The following is a 17223-nucleotide window of genomic DNA, read 5'->3' as shown; positions in this document are numbered from 1 at the left end:
CTTGCCCTCCCCATGCCGGTCCCCACTCCTCTGGGCTCTTCCCGCCAGGCTGCCCCTTACATTCCCTGCTGGGGGACAAGAAAAGCTCAGAAGGTAAGAGCCCGGAGCCAGGGCCCAGGACTGCTAACGAGAAAACACTGTCACGGTCCTCCTGCCACTGACAGGTCCACGGCCATATGAGCCCGGCCACTGTCTGGCCATGTGGCCTGAACCCACTCGCAGCTGCCCTGTAGACTGCTAGGAGGTGCCGTCCCCTCACAAAGACCATGACCCTCAAGTCAACAGCACCTCCAGCTGCCCAGCCAAGAGACCAGAAGCACCTTCTGGCTGGCCTCCGTCTGCCTCTGCTTCCTTGGTGAGGTTGAGCGCTGCCCCTCCTCTCCCGGCCACTGCCCAGCCCTGCCTGCCCCTGAGCCCCGGGAACAGCTCCTGCAGCTCCTACTTTAGGCCAGCCTCTCCCTGGTTGAAATGCTACCTACGCAGGGCTCCCTGCCACCTTCAGGATGAAGGCCAAGTGGTTCAGTACACGGACACTGGTGGGTTATTGCAGCAGGGCCCTGGGCCCCTGGGCTGCGTCCAGCCAGGCAAAGCCCTTTCCACCTGTAACCAGGCTCTCTGCACTCTAGTTAGTGTTGCCACCTTCTCGAATAGCTAGTTGCCTGCTTCCTGTCCCACACTCAGTGCTGACTGACTCCCAGCATGCAGGGCAATGTTGGCTGCACTGCACACCCCTGGGAGCTCTGAGGGCAAGGATCTTAGTCCCAGAGTCCTCTGCAAACCTGTATTGCCATCACACGATAGCTCAAATGGGTATGTTGAGAAACTTAATTTATTTCCATGATGGGCGCTGAACGATCTGGAGCGGGAACCCGGGCTCCTGCCCCTTCCCCTCTTGTCCCAGAGGAAGAGGGGCTTGGCCAGGAGGGCCAGCTGGGACCTGAACAGGCCCAGGGTGGCTCCTTGGCTTGAGGACCCATTCAGGCAGGACAGCAAGCAGACACTGGGTAGGGTCATTTGGGTGGCCGATAGGCCAGCTTCCGGCTCTTCAGGACTGACCACTTATGCCTCTTCATAGCGTAGACCAGGGGCAAAAGCAAGCCCATCATCAGCAGCATCTGGGGAGGAGGCAGGCTCAGAGGAGGGAGGCGGAAAGGACCCCTGCCCAGCTCCCAGCCCCTCCCCCAGGCCCACTGTGCCCTTCCGCTCAGCCCTTTCACCTTGAGCCCCATGCGTTTGCGATGGTCGTGTTCTGGCTCAGAAGTCCAGCGCAGGAAGGTACACACATCCTTGGCTACCTGGGACATGGTAGCTGGGGTGCCTGGGCCAAGGACAAGTGGTACGAGCTGCCCGTGGGTGTCCCTGCCCAACTTGGGGTAGCCCAAAGAGCATCCTCCACCATGGGGCAGAGACGGGTTCCTGCCCACAGCTTCAAAAGGGACGGGACCCACCCCTACCACCACCCAGCACACAGATGGCCTCAAGGCTGCCCAGGAGTCTCCTCAGAAACAGTGTCCCAGCCAAGGAAGGTGCAGGCACTCTTGGGCCAAGCACACCAGGAGAGCATCCCCGGCAGTGGGGGAAAGTAGGACCCAGCTTGCCCACCCCCAGCGTGGGGGCCTCTCACCGTCATCAAACTCCAAGACTTCGTTGTAGATGGGAGGGGCCATGCCAATGGCCTGGCCAGGAAAATAGGGATTGAAGTAGAGGCCTTCTCGCAGCGACACCCCAGTGGGTGGCTCACAGTAGCCGGTGAGTAGGGAGAAGACATAGTCCTCACCACCGTGCCTAGGACCAGATCGGGGTCTCCTCAGCCCCTGGCATGAGGCAGCCCTTCCTCCCCCCAGCTGCCCCACCGCAGGCCAGTACCTAGCTCGCACGATGTAGCTGAGGTCAGGGGGCAGTGCTCCGTTGTTGGCCGCTCGCGCAGCCTCAGGGTTGGGGTATGGTTTGGGGAAGTAGTCAGACAGCTTCCCCGGCCGCATGAACATCTCCCCGTTCTCATCGGGGCCGTCCTGAACCTCCACCTGCCACCAAGAGCCCCATCACAACCCCGCTGTCCAGCACAGCAGGAGCCCCAGGCTGTGGGTCCTCCGCATCCCCACGTCCCCACCTCCTCAGCCAGCGCCTTAGCTTCATCCTCTGTGTAGCACACGCCCACCAGGTGGCGGTAAGCCACGTAGTCCATGCTGTGGCAGGAGGAGCACACCTGCTTGTACACCTGGAAACCCCTCCGGATGCTAGAGACATAGAAAGGGTTAAGGGCGCCGAGGATCCCACCCCACCCGGCCCACCCGGCAACTCCCCCAGCCAGCCACACACCTGGTGTGGTCCAGGGAGGAGAGGAGGCCGCGGTGGGACCACGGATAGCTGGGGGGGTGCAACTCCAGGTCACTGGCACTCACCGCAGAATGCAGAGCCACAGCCAGCCCTGCACCCCCTGCCGCCAGCATGCCCAGCGCTGACAGAATCACTTTCCGGCCCCGGGACGGGCCAGACTTCGACGACAGGGACGCTGCCTGCAAGAGTCCCGCTCAGCGCCTGCCAGAACACCACCCAGCCCTACCTGGCGATCTAACTCAGCGCCTACCTCTCCCAACTCAGGCACCCAGCACCGGCCACCTCCCGCGCCACTGCCCTCCCCACCTTCCCCGCTGCAGACCCCTCGACCGGGGTGGGGGGGGGGGTTGTGAGGCGTGTTCTTAGATCCTGGGCCAGGAATCGGGCCGAAGTAAGCAAGGGTGCTGGGGCAGGCCAAGGTCACAAGCAGCTGGCCGAGATCAGGCTGAGATCACTTTAGGACGCGGGCCCAGTCTGGAAGGCCGGAGCGGGAGCGGGCCTGGGCGCGCCCCCCGGGGAAGCGCCCAGTCCCGAGCCGGCAGCGGGCCCGCCCCGCCGACCCCACGCTCGGCACCAGGTGCCTGTGCTGCTCGGAGGAGCGGGAGCCCAGCCCTGCTCCCAAGGTCGGCACGCAGCGGGGGTCCGGCCGGGGCGGGGGCCCGGGTGCGGAGGCTGCTCCCGCGCTGCCCGGCCCGCGCCCGGAGCCCCCCACCGGTGACCTTCACCGGGCTGCGGGGCCGCACAGCGGCCAGGGTTAGGACCAGCTCTCACCTGGAGTGTCTGCAGTGGGAGCTGCCCGGGCCTCGCACCGCTCAGCAGACCCCGGGCCCGCGTGCCCGGCAGCCCCGCGCCCCGCAGGCCCAGCACCAACCAGCGAAGCGAAGGAGCCCCCGCTGCCGCCATATTGGCCCTCTTCAGCGCGGCCACCGCTACCGTGGGCCTCTGCGGCGCCAAAACAGCTTAAACCTCGCGAGAACCGGGGAGCGTGGGAGGGGGGTGGGGCGGGGATGAGGCGGAGCTCTGTCGGTCAGCGGCGCCCACCGCCTCGCCGCGCTTTTCCGGACGTCGTGGAAACCAGCGGTTGGGCGGGTCCTCGTTGCGTCTCTCTGTTGCCGTGACAACTCCCAACAACCCTGGTTTCCCTGATCCCGCCGCTGATCTGCAGGGCTCAGCGGTGATGCGCCCCCCACGCCCGGACGCCCCCAACCCGGAATCCACCGCTTTTCGAAGCCATCGCACGCTTTCGTCCAGCAACATTTCCAGACCTGACGCGGTGGCAGAGCACCCTCACTGCAAAGCATTGATATTATTTAACCAGTCAGATGACCCCCTGGAAGGCCCCTCTTGCCGAGCCCACTCAACTTGCCCAGTGCTAGTAGCCTATTCCCCGAGGCTGTTGAAGGCAATTACGGGCAAGTGTTGTAGTTTTAAAGCTGTAATCTCCCTGAAGCAATGGAGAACAGCTGGGGCAAATAACAGACTAACCAAAAAGCTTTAAAGGAAGAACTGGGGAATACATTGTCCACAGGGGCGTTGAAAAGCCCTACAAATTTCCGGAATACAGATGGTCGAAAACATAAGTAGGGCTGTGCATATACTCATGAAAGACCTGAAAAAGCCCTAAATGCTCACTTCTGGCTGACCTTGAGTCTCTGTGCACAGGTGAAGCCTAAAGCAGAGTTGTAAACTGCCTGGCTGAATTCCGAAAGCATGTCCCACATATACACAGAGCCACTTGGGAATGACAGAGATTTATTGGTTCCAGACACTTAAGGAAATTTCTGTCCAATCATTTATCTGACCACTAAGCTAACAAGGTAGAGACTTCAGCGGCTACCCATGACAAATAATAGACTTGACAGAATTAGTTCAGAAAAGCCAATACACAAATACAACTACCATAGCTGCAACAGCAACAAAACCTGGAATCTGATTTCCAGAAATGCCACATTATATCATTTAAATTGTCTAGTTTTCAACAAAAAATTATGAGACATCCAAAGAAACAAGAAGGTCTGGCCTATAAATAGAGAAAAAAGAAGCAATCAATAGAAACTATCCCTGGAGAATCTTAACTATTTAAATATGTTTGGGGGGGATAAATTGGAAGATGGAGATTGACATATACATACTACTATGTATAAAATAGATAATTAATGAGGACTGAGGACCTACCGTATAGCACAGGGAACTCTACTCAGTACTCTGTAATGACCTATATGGGAAAAGAATCTAAAAAAGAGTGGATATGTGTATACGTATAACTGATTCACTTTGCTGTGCAGAAGAAACTAACACAATATTGTAAATCAACTATACTCCAATAAACATTTTAAAATAATAAAAAATTTAATAAAAAACTAAATTAAATTTAAAAATATGTTCAAAGAGCTAAAGGAAACCATTATGTCTAAAGAACTAGAGGAAAGTATGAGAATAATATCTCACCAAATAGAGAATGTCAGTAAAAAGAAATTATAAACAGGATCCAAATGGAAATTATGGAGTTGAAATATACAATAATGAAATTGAAAATTTTTACTTATGGGGTTCTACTGCAGATTTGAGCAGGTAGAAGAAAGAATTAGCAAACTTGAAGTTAGGTCAGTTGAGATTGTCTGGTCTGCAAAACAGGAAAAAAAATAGAGAGAAAGAAAAATTAACAGAGCCTCTGAGACCTGTGGGACACCATTAAGCATACCAACCTATACATAATTCTCAGGAGCAGAGGAGAAAGAGGGGCAAAAAGAATATTTGAAGAAATTGTGACTGAAAACTTTCCAAATTTGATGAAAAACATGGATCTACACATCCAGGAAGTTAAAAAACTCCAAGCAGGATGAAGTAAAAGAGGTCCACACCTGTACACATTATACAGTGTTGAAAAACAAAGAAAAGGAATCTTGAAAGCAACAAGAGAGAAGTGACTCATCACATATAAGTGGTCCTCAATAAAATTAACAGAAGATTTCATACCAGAAACCATGGAGGCCAGAAAGCAGTGGTATGACATATTCCAAGTGCTGAAAGAATAAACTTGCCAACCAAGAATTCTGTATCTGGCAAAATCATCTCTCAAAACAAGGGGGCAGGGACTTCCTTGGTGGTGCAGTGGTTAAGAATCTGCCTGCCCATCCAGGGGACATGGGTTCAAGCCCTGGTCCAGGAAGATCTCACTTGCCACAGGGCAACTAAGTCCATGCACCACAGCTAAGATCTCACAAGCTCTGTGGTGAGGCCAAAAAAAAAAAAAAAAAATCTATGGGTATAGACACAGAATATATGAGGTGGAATATGTGGCAATAAATAAAGAAGGGGGAAACAGCTGTACAGGAGCAACATCTTTTAATACAGTTTAAATTAATGCAATGTTAATCTAAATCAGATTGTTACAAATTAAGATGTCAGTTGTAATCCCAAAGGTAACCACTAAGAAAATAACTCAAAAAATATAGTCAAAGAAATAAAGGACTTAAAGTTGTACACTGGAAAATAACACACACATGCACACACACATACACACACACACACAAAGACAATAATGAAGAAATTGGGGACAAAAAAGACATAAGACACATAGAGAGCAAATATCAAGATAGCAGATATAAACTGTACTGTATCATTAATTACATTAAATGTAAATGGATTAAAGTCTCCAGTTAAAGGACAGAGATTGGCACAGTGGATTTTTCTTTATAAAGTCATGATCCAACTATATAATGCCTATAAGAAACACACTTTATATTCAAAGACACAAATAGAAAGTAAAATTTGGAAAAAAGGACACCACACCAACAGTAACCAAAACAGAGCTGGAGGGGCTATACTAATAACAGACAATATAAACTTTAAGACAAATGTTTATATTAGAGTTAAAGAAGGACATTTTATAATGAAAAAAGGATCAATTCATCAAGAAGAAATGACAGCTATAAAGATATATTTGCCTAACAGAGCCCCAAACTACATGAAGCAAAACTGGACAGAACTGAAAGGAGAAATAGAAAATTTAACGTAACAGTTGGAGGCTTCAGTACTCCACTTTCAGCAATGGATAGAACAGCTAGACAGAATATCAGCAGGGAAAGAGAAGACTTGAACAACACAATAAGCCAACTAAATGTAACGAGCAGCAATGAAACACTCCAACAACAGAAGAGTACATATTCTTCCCAAGTGCACATGGAATATTCTTCAGGACAGATAATATGTTATGCAATAAAACAAGTCTCAATAAATTTTAAGAGTAGTAAAAGCATATAAAGTATGTTTTCTGAGTACAACAGAATGAAATTAGAAATCAAAAACAGAAGGAGAGTAGGAGAATTCACAAGTATGTGAAAATTAAATGACATACTCCTAAATAAACAATTAGTCAAAGAAGAAATAACAGGGAGGGACTTCCCTGGTGGCTCAGTGGTTTAGAATCTGCCTGCCAATGCAGAGGACATGGGTTCGATCCCTGGCCCGGGAAGATCCCACATGCTGCAGAGCAACTAAGCCCATGAGCCACAACTACTGAGCCTGCACTCTAGAGCCCGTGGGTCACAACTACTGAAGCCTATGCACCTAGAGCCTGTGCTCTGCAACAAGAAAAGCCAAGGCAATGAGAAGCTGCACACCGCGATGAAGAGTAGCCCCTGATCACAACAACTAGAGAAAAGCCCGTGTGCAGCAACGAAGACCCAACACAGCCAAAAATAAAAATTAAATTAAAAAAAAAGAAATCACAGGGAAAATTAGAAAATACTCTGAGATGAATAAAAACAAAAACACAACATACTAAAACTTAGCACCATCAAGAGAGCTGCTAGGAGGGAAATTTAGAGCTTTAAATTACTGTATTAAAAAAATAATAAGATCTTAAATAAATAACCTAATATTCTAACTTTAAAAACTACAAAAAGGGGACTTCCCTGGTAGTCCAGTGCTTAAGACTCGGTGCTCCAATGCAGGGGGCCTGGGTTCAATCCCTGGTCAGGGAACTAGATCCCACATGCCGCAACTAAGACCCGGCGCAGCCAAATAAATAAATAAATTTTTTTAAAAAACTATAAAAAGTAGACGATCTAAACCCAAAGTAAGCAGAAGGAAGGAAATAATAAAGATTAGAGCAGAAACAATTGAAATAGAGAATAGAAAAACAACAGAGAAAATAAACTAAAAGTTGGTTCTTTAAAAAGCTCAACAAAAATGACACACCTGTAGCTTGACTCACTAAGATAAAAAGAGAAGACTCAAATTTCTAAAATTAGAAATGAAAAAAGTGACATTACTACCAACCTTACTGAAATAAAAATGATTATAAGGGAACACCATAAATAATTTTGCCCCCAAATTAGATGACTTATGTGAAATGGCCAGATTCCTAGAAAGATACAAACTGCCAAAACTGACTCAAGAAGAAATAGAAAATCTAAATAGACCGATAACAAGTAAAGAAACTGAACTAGTAATTAAATAACAACGACAAAAACTTCCCAGAAAGAAAAGCCCAGGATGAGACGGCTTCACTGGTGAATTCTACCCAAATTAAGGAAGACTCAACTCCAATACTTCACAAACTCTTCCAAAAAATAGAAGATGAGGGAATACTTCCCAACTCATTATTTGAGAACAGTATTACCCTGACACTAAAACTAGACAAAATATCGTAAGAAAGAAAGCTACAGGCCAATATCCTATATGAATATAGATACAAAAATTCTCAACAAAATATTAGCAAACTCAACCCAATGCTTGAAAAATGCAGTACATCTTTTTCCCAGTGGGATTTATCTCAGTAATGTAAATATAAATAGATGTAAACATCAATCAATGTATAAAAAAACACTCAATATAACACATAATAGTAATAAAGGGAAAAGGACCACATTTGATCATTACAATAGACACAGAAATAGCGCTTTTTTTTTTTTTTTGCGGTACACGGGCCTCTCACTGTCGTGGCCTCTCCCGTTGCGGAGCACAGGCTCCGGATGCGCAGGCTCAGTGGCCATGGCTCACGGGCCCAGCCGCTACGCGGCACGTGGGATCCTCCCAGACCGGGGCACGAACCCGTGTCCCCTGCATTGGCAGGCGGACTCTCAACCAATGCGCCACCAGGGAAGCCCAGAAAAAGCTTTTGAAAAACAAATCCAACACATTTTCATGATAAAAACATCAAAAAAACAGGAATACAGGGCAACTTCCTCAACCTGATAAAGGACATCTATGAAAACCTCATGGCTAATATACTCAACGGTGCAAGACTGAAAGCTTTGCTAGTAAGATTAGAAGGAAGAGAAGGATGTTGGTTCTTGCCACTTCTACTCAGCATTATATAGGAGGGTCTATCCAGGGCAATTAGGCAGGCATATAAAATAAAAAGCATCTAAATTTGAAAGGAAGAAATGAAATTATATTTGCAGATAACATGAATTACATACAATTGACCCATGAACAACATCGGTTTGAACTGCGCAGGTCCACTTATACTCAGATTTTTTTGCTAAATACACACTACAGTACTACGCCATCTGCAGTTGGCTGAATCTGAGGATTCGAAACTGCAGATACGGAGGGCTGACTGTAGAGTTATAGGTGGATTTTCAACTTTGCAGAGGGTCGGCGCCCCTAATCCCTGCATTGTTCAAGGGTCAACTGTGAAATCCTAAGGAACACACAAACTGTTGATATTAGAGGTAATGGATGAGTTCATCAAGTTTGATTGAAGATCAATATACAAAAATCAGTTGTGTTTCGATACACCAGCAATGAACAAACTGAAAATGAAATTAAGAAACTAATTGTATTTACAATAGCATCAAAAAATTAAATACTTAGGGGACTTCCCTGGTGGCGCAGTGGTTAAGAATCCGCCTGCCAATGCAGGGGACACGGGTTCGATCCCTGGTCTGGGAAGATCCCACACGCTGCGGAGCAACTAAGCCCGCGCACCACAACTACTATTTCACAGGTGACCCTGAACAACGCAGGGGTTAGGGCCTCCAGACCCTCTGCAAAGTTGAAAATCCACCTATAACTCTACAGTCAGTCCTCTGTATCTGCAGTTCCGCGTGCTGTGCACCTAGAGCCCGTGCTCCACGACAAAAGAAGCCACTGCGATGTGCAGCCCACGCACCACAACAAAGAGCAGCCCCCGCTCGCTACAACTAGAGAAAGCCTGCGCGCAGCAACGAAGAGTAGCCCCCGCTCGCCGCAACTAGAGAAAGCCTGCGCGCAGCAATGAAGACCCAGTGCAGCCAAAAATAAATTAAAAGAAAAAATTAAATACTTAAGAATAAATTTAACAACCTTTGTACACTGGAAATTATAAAACATTACTGAAAGAAATTAAAGAAGACCTAAATAAATGTAAGGACATCATGTGTTCACAGGCTGGAAGTCTTAATATTGCTAACGTGTTAATACTGCCCATACTGTGTAGAGTGATGAAATCTTGCACCCGCTCCTCTGTCTTGCCTGGGACACAAATGATCCCTTTGTCCAGTATATCCTGCCCATTAGTCACTTAGTAGCCATCTGGGTTATCAGATCAAGTGTGGAGGCATCACAGTGTCTGTGTTCAAGTAAGTGACCCTTTTATTTTATTTATTTGTTTTTTTCACATCTTTACTGGAGTATAATTGCTTTACAATATTGTGTTAGTTTCTGCTGTATAACAAAGTGAATCAGCTCTATGCACACATATATCCCCATATCCCTTCCCTCTTGCATCTCCCTCCTACCCTCCCTATGCCCCCCCTCTAGGTGGTCACACAGCACGGAGCTGATCTCCCTGTGTAATGTGGCTGCTTCCCACTAGCTAGCTGTTTTACATTTAGTGACCCTTATTTTACTTAAGAATGGCTTCAAAGTGCAAGAGTAGTGATACTTGCGATTCAGGTAAACCAAAGAGAAGCTTTTAAGTGAAATGAAGTGCTTCCTTTAAGGGAAAAGGTGAAAGTCCTCAGCTTAATAAGGAAAGGAAAAAAATTGTATGCTGAGGTTGCTGAGATCTTCGCTAAGAACCAATCTTTTATCCGTGAAACTGTGAAGGAAAAAGAAATTCGTGCTAGTTTTGCTGAGGCACCTCAAAAACTGCAAAAGTTATGGCCGCAGTGCATGATAAGAATTTGGTTAAGATGGAAAAAGCATTAAGTTTGTGGGTGGAAGACACGAACAGATAGGATTCAGTACTCTCCAGGGTTTCAGGCTGCCCCTGGGGGTCTTGGAACACAAGCCCTGAAGGTAAGGGGTACTACTGTACTGCATGAATCCATTCATATACAAGTCCAGATTCGGCAAATCTACAGCAGCAGAAAGTAGGTTAATGGTGCCAGGGGCTGGAAGGGGAGGGGGAAGTGGGGTACAGGGTTCCTTCTGGCGGGCAATAAAAATGTTCTGAAGAACAAGGCAGTTGGCCAGGCAGGCCTTGGAGACCAAGGTAAGGAGGTTTGATTTTATCCTGGAGGCGACAGGCATCCCCTGAAGAGAGACAAGGTGACCGCAGGTCCAGGATTGGGTGAGGGCACCAGGGGAGGAGATGCACGCGGGGTGGGAGGTGTTCAGGTTGGGAAGAGATGACTTAGAGGTGACCATGGCACATCCAGGAGGCAGAGGTGACAGGACGTGGCCTCAGGACAGAGGCCTAGAGGAAAGACAGGATCTGAGTGCAGGCATGAGGGCAGCTGGAGCCTGTGGGGGCGGCTCACAGAGAAAGGCCCCCAGGGCAGCCCTGGAGCCCCACCTTGAAGCCCCAGGTGGAATGGGGTGACTTGGCAAATGGTCTGATAGAAGCACAGAGGAAACCTGGGACAGCCAGCCAATTGCAGGAGGACGTCTGCAGAGGGTCTGGTCGTGAGGAAGCTGCTGGGTGTCCTGAGGTGGGTCCTGCCTGGCTCAGGACTTCTCCAGTCTTGCACCCTAACCTCCCGGGCCCTCACCCCATATCATAAGACAGGAGCCCCTGTGGAAGCCAACAGGTCTGCCCCGTGGGCTTCCTTCTGGACCTCCACAAGGGCTCCCTCTGATTCTTTCCTTCTTTCATTCAAGAAATACGTATGAATATTCCACCACGTCCCTGGCTCTGTGCTGGAAAAGAAGCAGGAAGAAAGACAAAGCCTGTGCCATAGAGCTGCTCTTCTGGGGCATGGGAGGCAAGCGACCAAGACCAAGGAATGAGCACTTACTACCAACACAATAGACACACACACTTCTAGATGCACCCAGCTGCTCACCGCCTGAGAGCCCCATGTGAGCTGGGCTCAGCAATAGTCCCTCTTGCATGAACTAGACTGAGGTGTCAGAAAACTCCAATAACAACGCCTTAAACACAGTAGAAGTTTGTTTCTTTCTTGCAAATGAAGCCCAGTTTAGCAACCCTGGGCGACGGCTAACCCCAGTTTAGCAAGGGCTTTGGAGGGTCAGGGAGCCCCTCCTCATCTCCACCCCCAGCCTGAGCTGGAGCTCACGTCCCAGACAGGCTTCCGGTCCCACGTGGCCCCGGGCAGGAGAGAGAAGCGGCTCAGGGGGCCATCCTCTGTTTGAAGTCTCTGCATGGAACTCACCCATGAAGCTTCGGCTCAGGTCCTGTGGGCACAGCGGTCACAGGACCACACCTAGCTGCACAGTCTGGCGGTGTGCCTGCGCTCATGTCAAAAGTGGGGTGCCGTGACTACGGAGAAGGGACGTGGGGGCCAGCAGCAAGCACCCTCAGAGTGAACCTGCGGGGCCTTATACTCATCCGCTGTACGTGTCATCTGTATCTTTACAGCCGGACATTTTCTTTGGTTTTAACATGTACTGCACAAGCGACATCAATGAAAATCAGAGCAGAAATTCTGCTTCCCCAACGTATCCGCTTCAAAACTCCCATGGCTCCCCTCCAGCTCTTGTGTATGGGTAAGCTCAAAACAACCGATGATCGGATAGCTTTTGTCCCCACTTGCATGTTTCACGACGTAAGGTATTTTCACGATTTGCGTTTTAAGTGGCTGCCTAAGTCCAGTTAAAACTGACTGGCGCCAAAGTGCAGGTAAAATGTGCGGAAGGGATTTTGTATTAGAGACCACAAAGACAGAGACAACAGGAGACCACAGCAGAGCAGAGATCTCTATGCGCCTTGGAAGACAGGAAGCACACAGACAGGCGGTGCCTGCCTTATCAGGGGAGATTTCCAGGAGAGGCCAGTCTGGAGGCACTTCTGGGGGTGCAGGGTGTGGGGCTCCAAGTCCTCCTCTAGCCTCAAGGTGACTAGAAGACAAGCAGACCAAAGACAGGCTGCTAGTCCCAGGGGGCCTCCAGCACCCTTGCCCCACCCCATCCCTAACACTCTGGACACAGAGCACACGTGCCCTTCAGCAGTGAGAAGCCCCAAAGTGAACCCCTCCACGTGCTGCCCCCCACCGTGGAGTCAGGGACGCCCAGCTGTTGAGGGGAGCCCCCCAGGAAGATAAGTCCCACCACAGAGGTGGGCCTGGGCGGGGGCCGGAGGCGAATCTTCCCCCCTGAGACTTTCCAGGCCACCCCATCCCGGGATGCGGTCCTGAAGGAAGGGAGGTGGGTCCTGAGCTGATGCTCCAGGCAGTGCATCTCTGTCTCCCTTCCAACTCTGAGGCCTGTAGGAGGTAGTACTGGTCTCGCTGCCATGGGGCGCTGGCAGGGGCACCTTGGCCCCCCAGTGAGGTCTCTTAGCCTCATGTGGCCATGGCGTCACCAGAGGGCTACACTTTGCTTTTCTCCCCTCCCGAATGGACACTGGACACCCCAGTCCCTTTCAGGGATCTTGGTACAACCAGTGACCTCTGTGTGTACCAGCCCATCAGTGCCCCCCGCCAACCCCCGGTGCTCAGGTGGTCCCTGTTCCGTGGCCTGTCTGCTCTGGGTGGTTCTGAGTGGTGCTGTGTGGGCCCCCGGCCTGGGCTGGTTTGGCCCCAAGGAAGCCGGGCCAGGGGCTCCTCTTACTCCATCCCAAGCCCACACAAGGTACTGGCCTTGACTGGGGCGCCGTTCTCCTCCTCTGCAGGGAGCCGGCTCCAGCGCTGAAGACTGTGCTGTGTGGTCTCTGGGTGTCTCAGCTCCTGTCAGGCCTCCCAGCCCTGCCTGTTGTGTTTCCTCTTGCACAGCGCTGGACCACGATGCGCAGAGACCTCCAAGGCTGGGCGAGTGCGCTTGGGGCTGCGGCCAGGTCTGCCTGTGCCACTTCCACACCCCGAGCATCCACCCAAGGACCTCTTCCCAAGGCTGCTGCAGCTGGGGCCCTCCCTCCTGCCATCAGTAAGTGGACCAGAAGGGGCTGAGCAGGGGGTCTCATCCTGCAGGCAGAGCCTCGTGCCGTAGCAGGCCCCGGGGCCCCACGTACACAGCAGACAGTGTGACTGGAGCCCGAAAGGCAGCTAAACAGAACGGTTTATTTCCCAGGAAAGCAAGAACATGGGACGTGTGGGGGGTCCCCGCCTGCCTTCCTCACTTCCAAAAGAGCACATTCCAGAAGAGCAGCCAGCAGGGGTAGAGGCCCAGCGCCAGCAGCGGGAAGAGCAGGGCACCGTAGGTGTGGTGTTCCAGCATGCCCTGAGCCAGCGCCACCAGGAAGAGCCGCCAGCCCTCGGCCAGGGAAAGCGGTGCCTCCTGCAGCTGCTGCCACAGGAACAGGCCGCCCAGGAGCGTAGCTGCTGGGCTTGTCAGCACCAGCAGGGCAGCGCAGAGCGGCCTGCGTGGAGAAGCAAGGTCAAGGGCGGCTCCGAGGTGGGGGAGGAGGAGGAGTAACACGTGAGGGGGAGTCTGTGGCGAGGGGCACAGGCCCTGGAGGTGGGGGGCGCGTCACGGTGGGCTTTGTGGTGGGCACTGACTAGCACATACCGGGGCCCAGAGGGCTTGGAGAGTGCAGCGCCGGGCACCATGGTAGCAGCCAGCAGAAAGCCCAGGGAGAAGTTGGTGAGGGTGATGCAGGCCAGCTGTAGTGCCAGGTAGATCAGGGCCACCAGCTTCAGCGCCATCCAGCTCCTGTCCGGGGCCTCTGTGCTCAGCACCCTGCAAGGCAAGGGGCTCAGGGGCAGCCGCCTGCGTGTCCAGGGTGCACCCTGCCCGCGCCCGTCCAGCCCAGCTCCTCACCAGTGGGTGCTGTGTGGAAGGGCCAGGCCAGCTGCATAGACGGCCAGCAGCGTCAGCACCACGGCCTCGGCCTCAGCCACGGGGAAGTGCTGGGTAGCCACGTGTTGACCCAGCACTGGGAGGACGTAGAGGGCCAGGCCCACAGCCTGGGAGATCAGCAAGGGCGCCACGAGCGAGGCCAGCCCCACGCGCTGCAGGGCACACGGGCACTTGGAGACGGATCCGGGCCCGGGAAGCCCCAAGGATCCTCACCGTCCCCCCGCCAGCTAAGACTGAGCGCCAGCAGTAACCCCACCCGGGACCCCAACAGCAGGAGCGGGGGGCCATCACCTGTGTCGCAGGGCGGGCAGGGCTGGACCCAGAGGTCCCCCCAGCCTCCTCAGGGCCCACTCCCGCCTCGTGCAGCTGCATCCACAGTTCCAGAGCGTGCCTGAGTCAAGGACCCTGACGAGGGCTGTGATGGGCTCTGCCCGGCGGGGGACCCAGGGCTCACTCCCACTCCCCCGCCCCAGGGTGGAGAGCTCTCCCCAGCCTAGAGCGGGGGGCCGGAGGCTGGCCACAACAGACAGCAGGAAGCAGAGGATATCTTGAGACCGAGGACCAGGAGCAAAAAGCCGGCAGCGGGCATGTAGAGGCCGATGGAGACGAAGCGGGAGAGCGCAGGGAGCAGGTAGAAGAAGAAGGACTGGTGCAGGCGCTCCAGGAGGTGGTTGAGTTTGCGGAACATGCCCTCCAGAGCCCTGCCGGGCACGGGCTGGGGTCACGGCTGGCCAGACACCCCCGGGCACCCACGACCCCACCCCGAGTACGCAAAGTGGAGACCAGAAGGCACTTACTTGCCTACTGCCACCAGGTCGTACTTGTACTGGCGGAAGCTATTGATGCCACGGAGGGTTAGAGCCTCCGCGCGGTAGCGCAGGAAGAGGCCGTGGGCGCCGTGGGGGCGGCCAGAGGCCTGCCGCAGAAGCATGAGCAGCAGCGTCTGCGCAGCCCGCAGCGGCCCGCCCGCTGGCATCCGGTCCTGGGGCTGCAGCTTAGAGAGTTTGAGACAGGTCAGATAAACCCTGCCCACAGGCGCTGTGCTCCCCACGCAGGCGGCCCTACCTTGCCCTGCAGCGTGCACAGGAGCCCCCCTTTCTGGCAGAAGGTCTGGAAGAGGTTGAGCAGATCCAGGTTGGGCAGCTGTCCGTTGAGTCCCTCCACAGCCACGTCGAGGCTAGTGACGACGTCACTGCTCAGCTCCAGGGCCACGGCTGCCTGGATGGCCCCAGCCCGGCCCTGCAGAGGGGCTGACTGCACGCCTGTAGACGCAGGTGAATGAGCTGTCAGTAAGGGGCTGGCGAGGATGGTGGCCAGGGCAGGGCGAGAACACGCACCAGAACACGCACCAGTGACATTGACGTCGTGGTAGGCTTCAAGCCAAGCCTCAGAGCCGAGAAGGTCGTGTTCTGTCACCAGGAAGATGATGTCTTTGGCCCAGTAAATCTGCCCTAAAGACCAAAAGCAGGCTCAGCAGGGCTCGAGGCAGTGGCCAAACCCTCCCCTGCCAGCAGCAGCCCCTGAGCCTCACCCCGGAAGTGGGCAGCAAGTGCCAGCATCAGCCCCACAGCCTGGTTGTTGGTAGACTCAGGGCCACAGGGCACGGTGAGCACCAGAGACTCAGTGCTGGCAGCGCGCGGTGCCCGAAGGATGCCGTACACGTTGGTGCCCGACACCATCTGCATGCAGTATTGGGGAAGCCTCAGCACGGCCGCACTCTAGATGGCTGAAACCCCTCCCCTTTCGCCCTAAAATGCCCACCAGTGACTTCTCTGGTCCCAAGACATCCCCGGCCCCCGCTCCCAACGAGCTTTCCGGCCCCAAGGCCACCCCCTCAAGGTGCTTTTTGGTCTTAGGCACAGCCCCCTCCCACCCTCCCCCGCCCCCCCCAGTACATAGCGCTCGTGAGTCTCATCTGGAAAGGGCAGTTTCCGGGAGAATCTCTGAGTGTAGACCTCCAGCCCCACTGACCGCATCGTCCGCTCCAGCCAAGCCACTGGCAGAGCCCTGGAAACACAAAGAGAGCTTCTGAGCAGAGCTCCCTGGCCTTGACTGGCATTGCTTCCCTCATACCCACGGCTCCGTCGCTCACCCCGACTTCCTGCGGTGGGCAGCGAAGTCCCGGGCAAAGCTTCGGGCACGCTCTCCGCCCGCAAACTGCTCCTCCACCATGGTGGAGCCCATGGCGTTCTCCGACATGTAAGTGCGCTGGGTCAGCGGCGGGAAAGCCAGCGCCAGGAACCAGGCGATGCCCGCCACGTAGCTCAGCACGCTGAGGGGAGAGGGACGGAGGGACCACCGGAGCGTTAGCGGGGCCGGCCTGCAGCCTCTACCTCTACACCGGGGGTGGAGGGAGCATGTCTGCGGGACCTCGACCCAGAGTCCCGGTACGCGGGACGCCGGACGGGAGAGCTGAGCCCCAGGCCTGAGACCCCGAGTGATGCCGGCGGGCGGGAGGAGACCGGCACGCGCTGCCGGAGGGGCCCCCGCCCGCCCCCCGGGCCCCGCCCTCACCAGAGCGGCGCGTTGAGGCGCAGCACAAGGCGGGCAAGCGCGCGCCGGCGCACCGGGTCCGACAGGAGGCCCATCGCAGGGCCGGGCGGCTCCGGGACCGCGCTCCCGCTGTCAGGTACGGCCGCCGGCCGGGCACGCCTCTCCTGTCAGACCCGGGGCTGCACGCCGGCCCCCACTTCCGGTCCCGACGGCCCTCACACCGCTGCGCCTGCGCCGTCCCCGTAGTCACCCCCCCCCCCC

The 17223-nt window shown here is 53.6% G+C and overlaps 2 protein-coding genes across 2 annotated transcripts; both read right to left on the bottom strand.

Annotated features, from left to right (window-relative positions):
* Positions 1-811: 811 nt before the first annotated feature.
* CYC1 (cytochrome c1) lies at positions 812-3319 on the bottom strand. The gene is made up of 7 exons (XM_059043359.2): positions 3109-3319; positions 2320-2516; positions 2111-2237; positions 1867-2024; positions 1625-1785; positions 1218-1318; positions 812-1115 (listed from the first exon to the last, which is right to left on the bottom strand). Exons 1-7 carry the CDS (start codon positions 3238-3240, stop codon positions 1011-1013), a joined length of 981 nt encoding a protein of 326 aa, XP_058899342.1. The 5' UTR covers positions 3241-3319; the 3' UTR covers positions 812-1010.
* A 10395-nt stretch (positions 3320-13714) lies between these two features.
* Positions 13715-17223, bottom strand: GPAA1 (glycosylphosphatidylinositol anchor attachment 1). The gene is made up of 12 exons (XM_059043270.2): positions 16984-17223; positions 16562-16741; positions 16365-16476; positions 16001-16148; positions 15819-15920; positions 15535-15731; positions 15267-15463; positions 15017-15170; positions 14761-14856; positions 14431-14621; positions 14179-14349; positions 13715-14029 (listed from the first exon to the last, which is right to left on the bottom strand). Exons 1-12 carry the CDS (start codon positions 17055-17057, stop codon positions 13786-13788), a joined length of 1866 nt encoding a protein of 621 aa, XP_058899253.1. The 5' UTR covers positions 17058-17223; the 3' UTR covers positions 13715-13785.

The sequence above is a fragment of the Kogia breviceps genome, chromosome 17, assembly GCF_026419965.1.
Source record: "Kogia breviceps isolate mKogBre1 chromosome 17, mKogBre1 haplotype 1, whole genome shotgun sequence".
Classification (NCBI taxonomy): Eukaryota; Metazoa; Chordata; class Mammalia; order Artiodactyla; family Physeteridae; genus Kogia; species Kogia breviceps.
The sequence above is the reverse complement of the archived record's forward strand: the minus strand, read 5'-3'. Positions and strand labels throughout refer to the sequence as shown.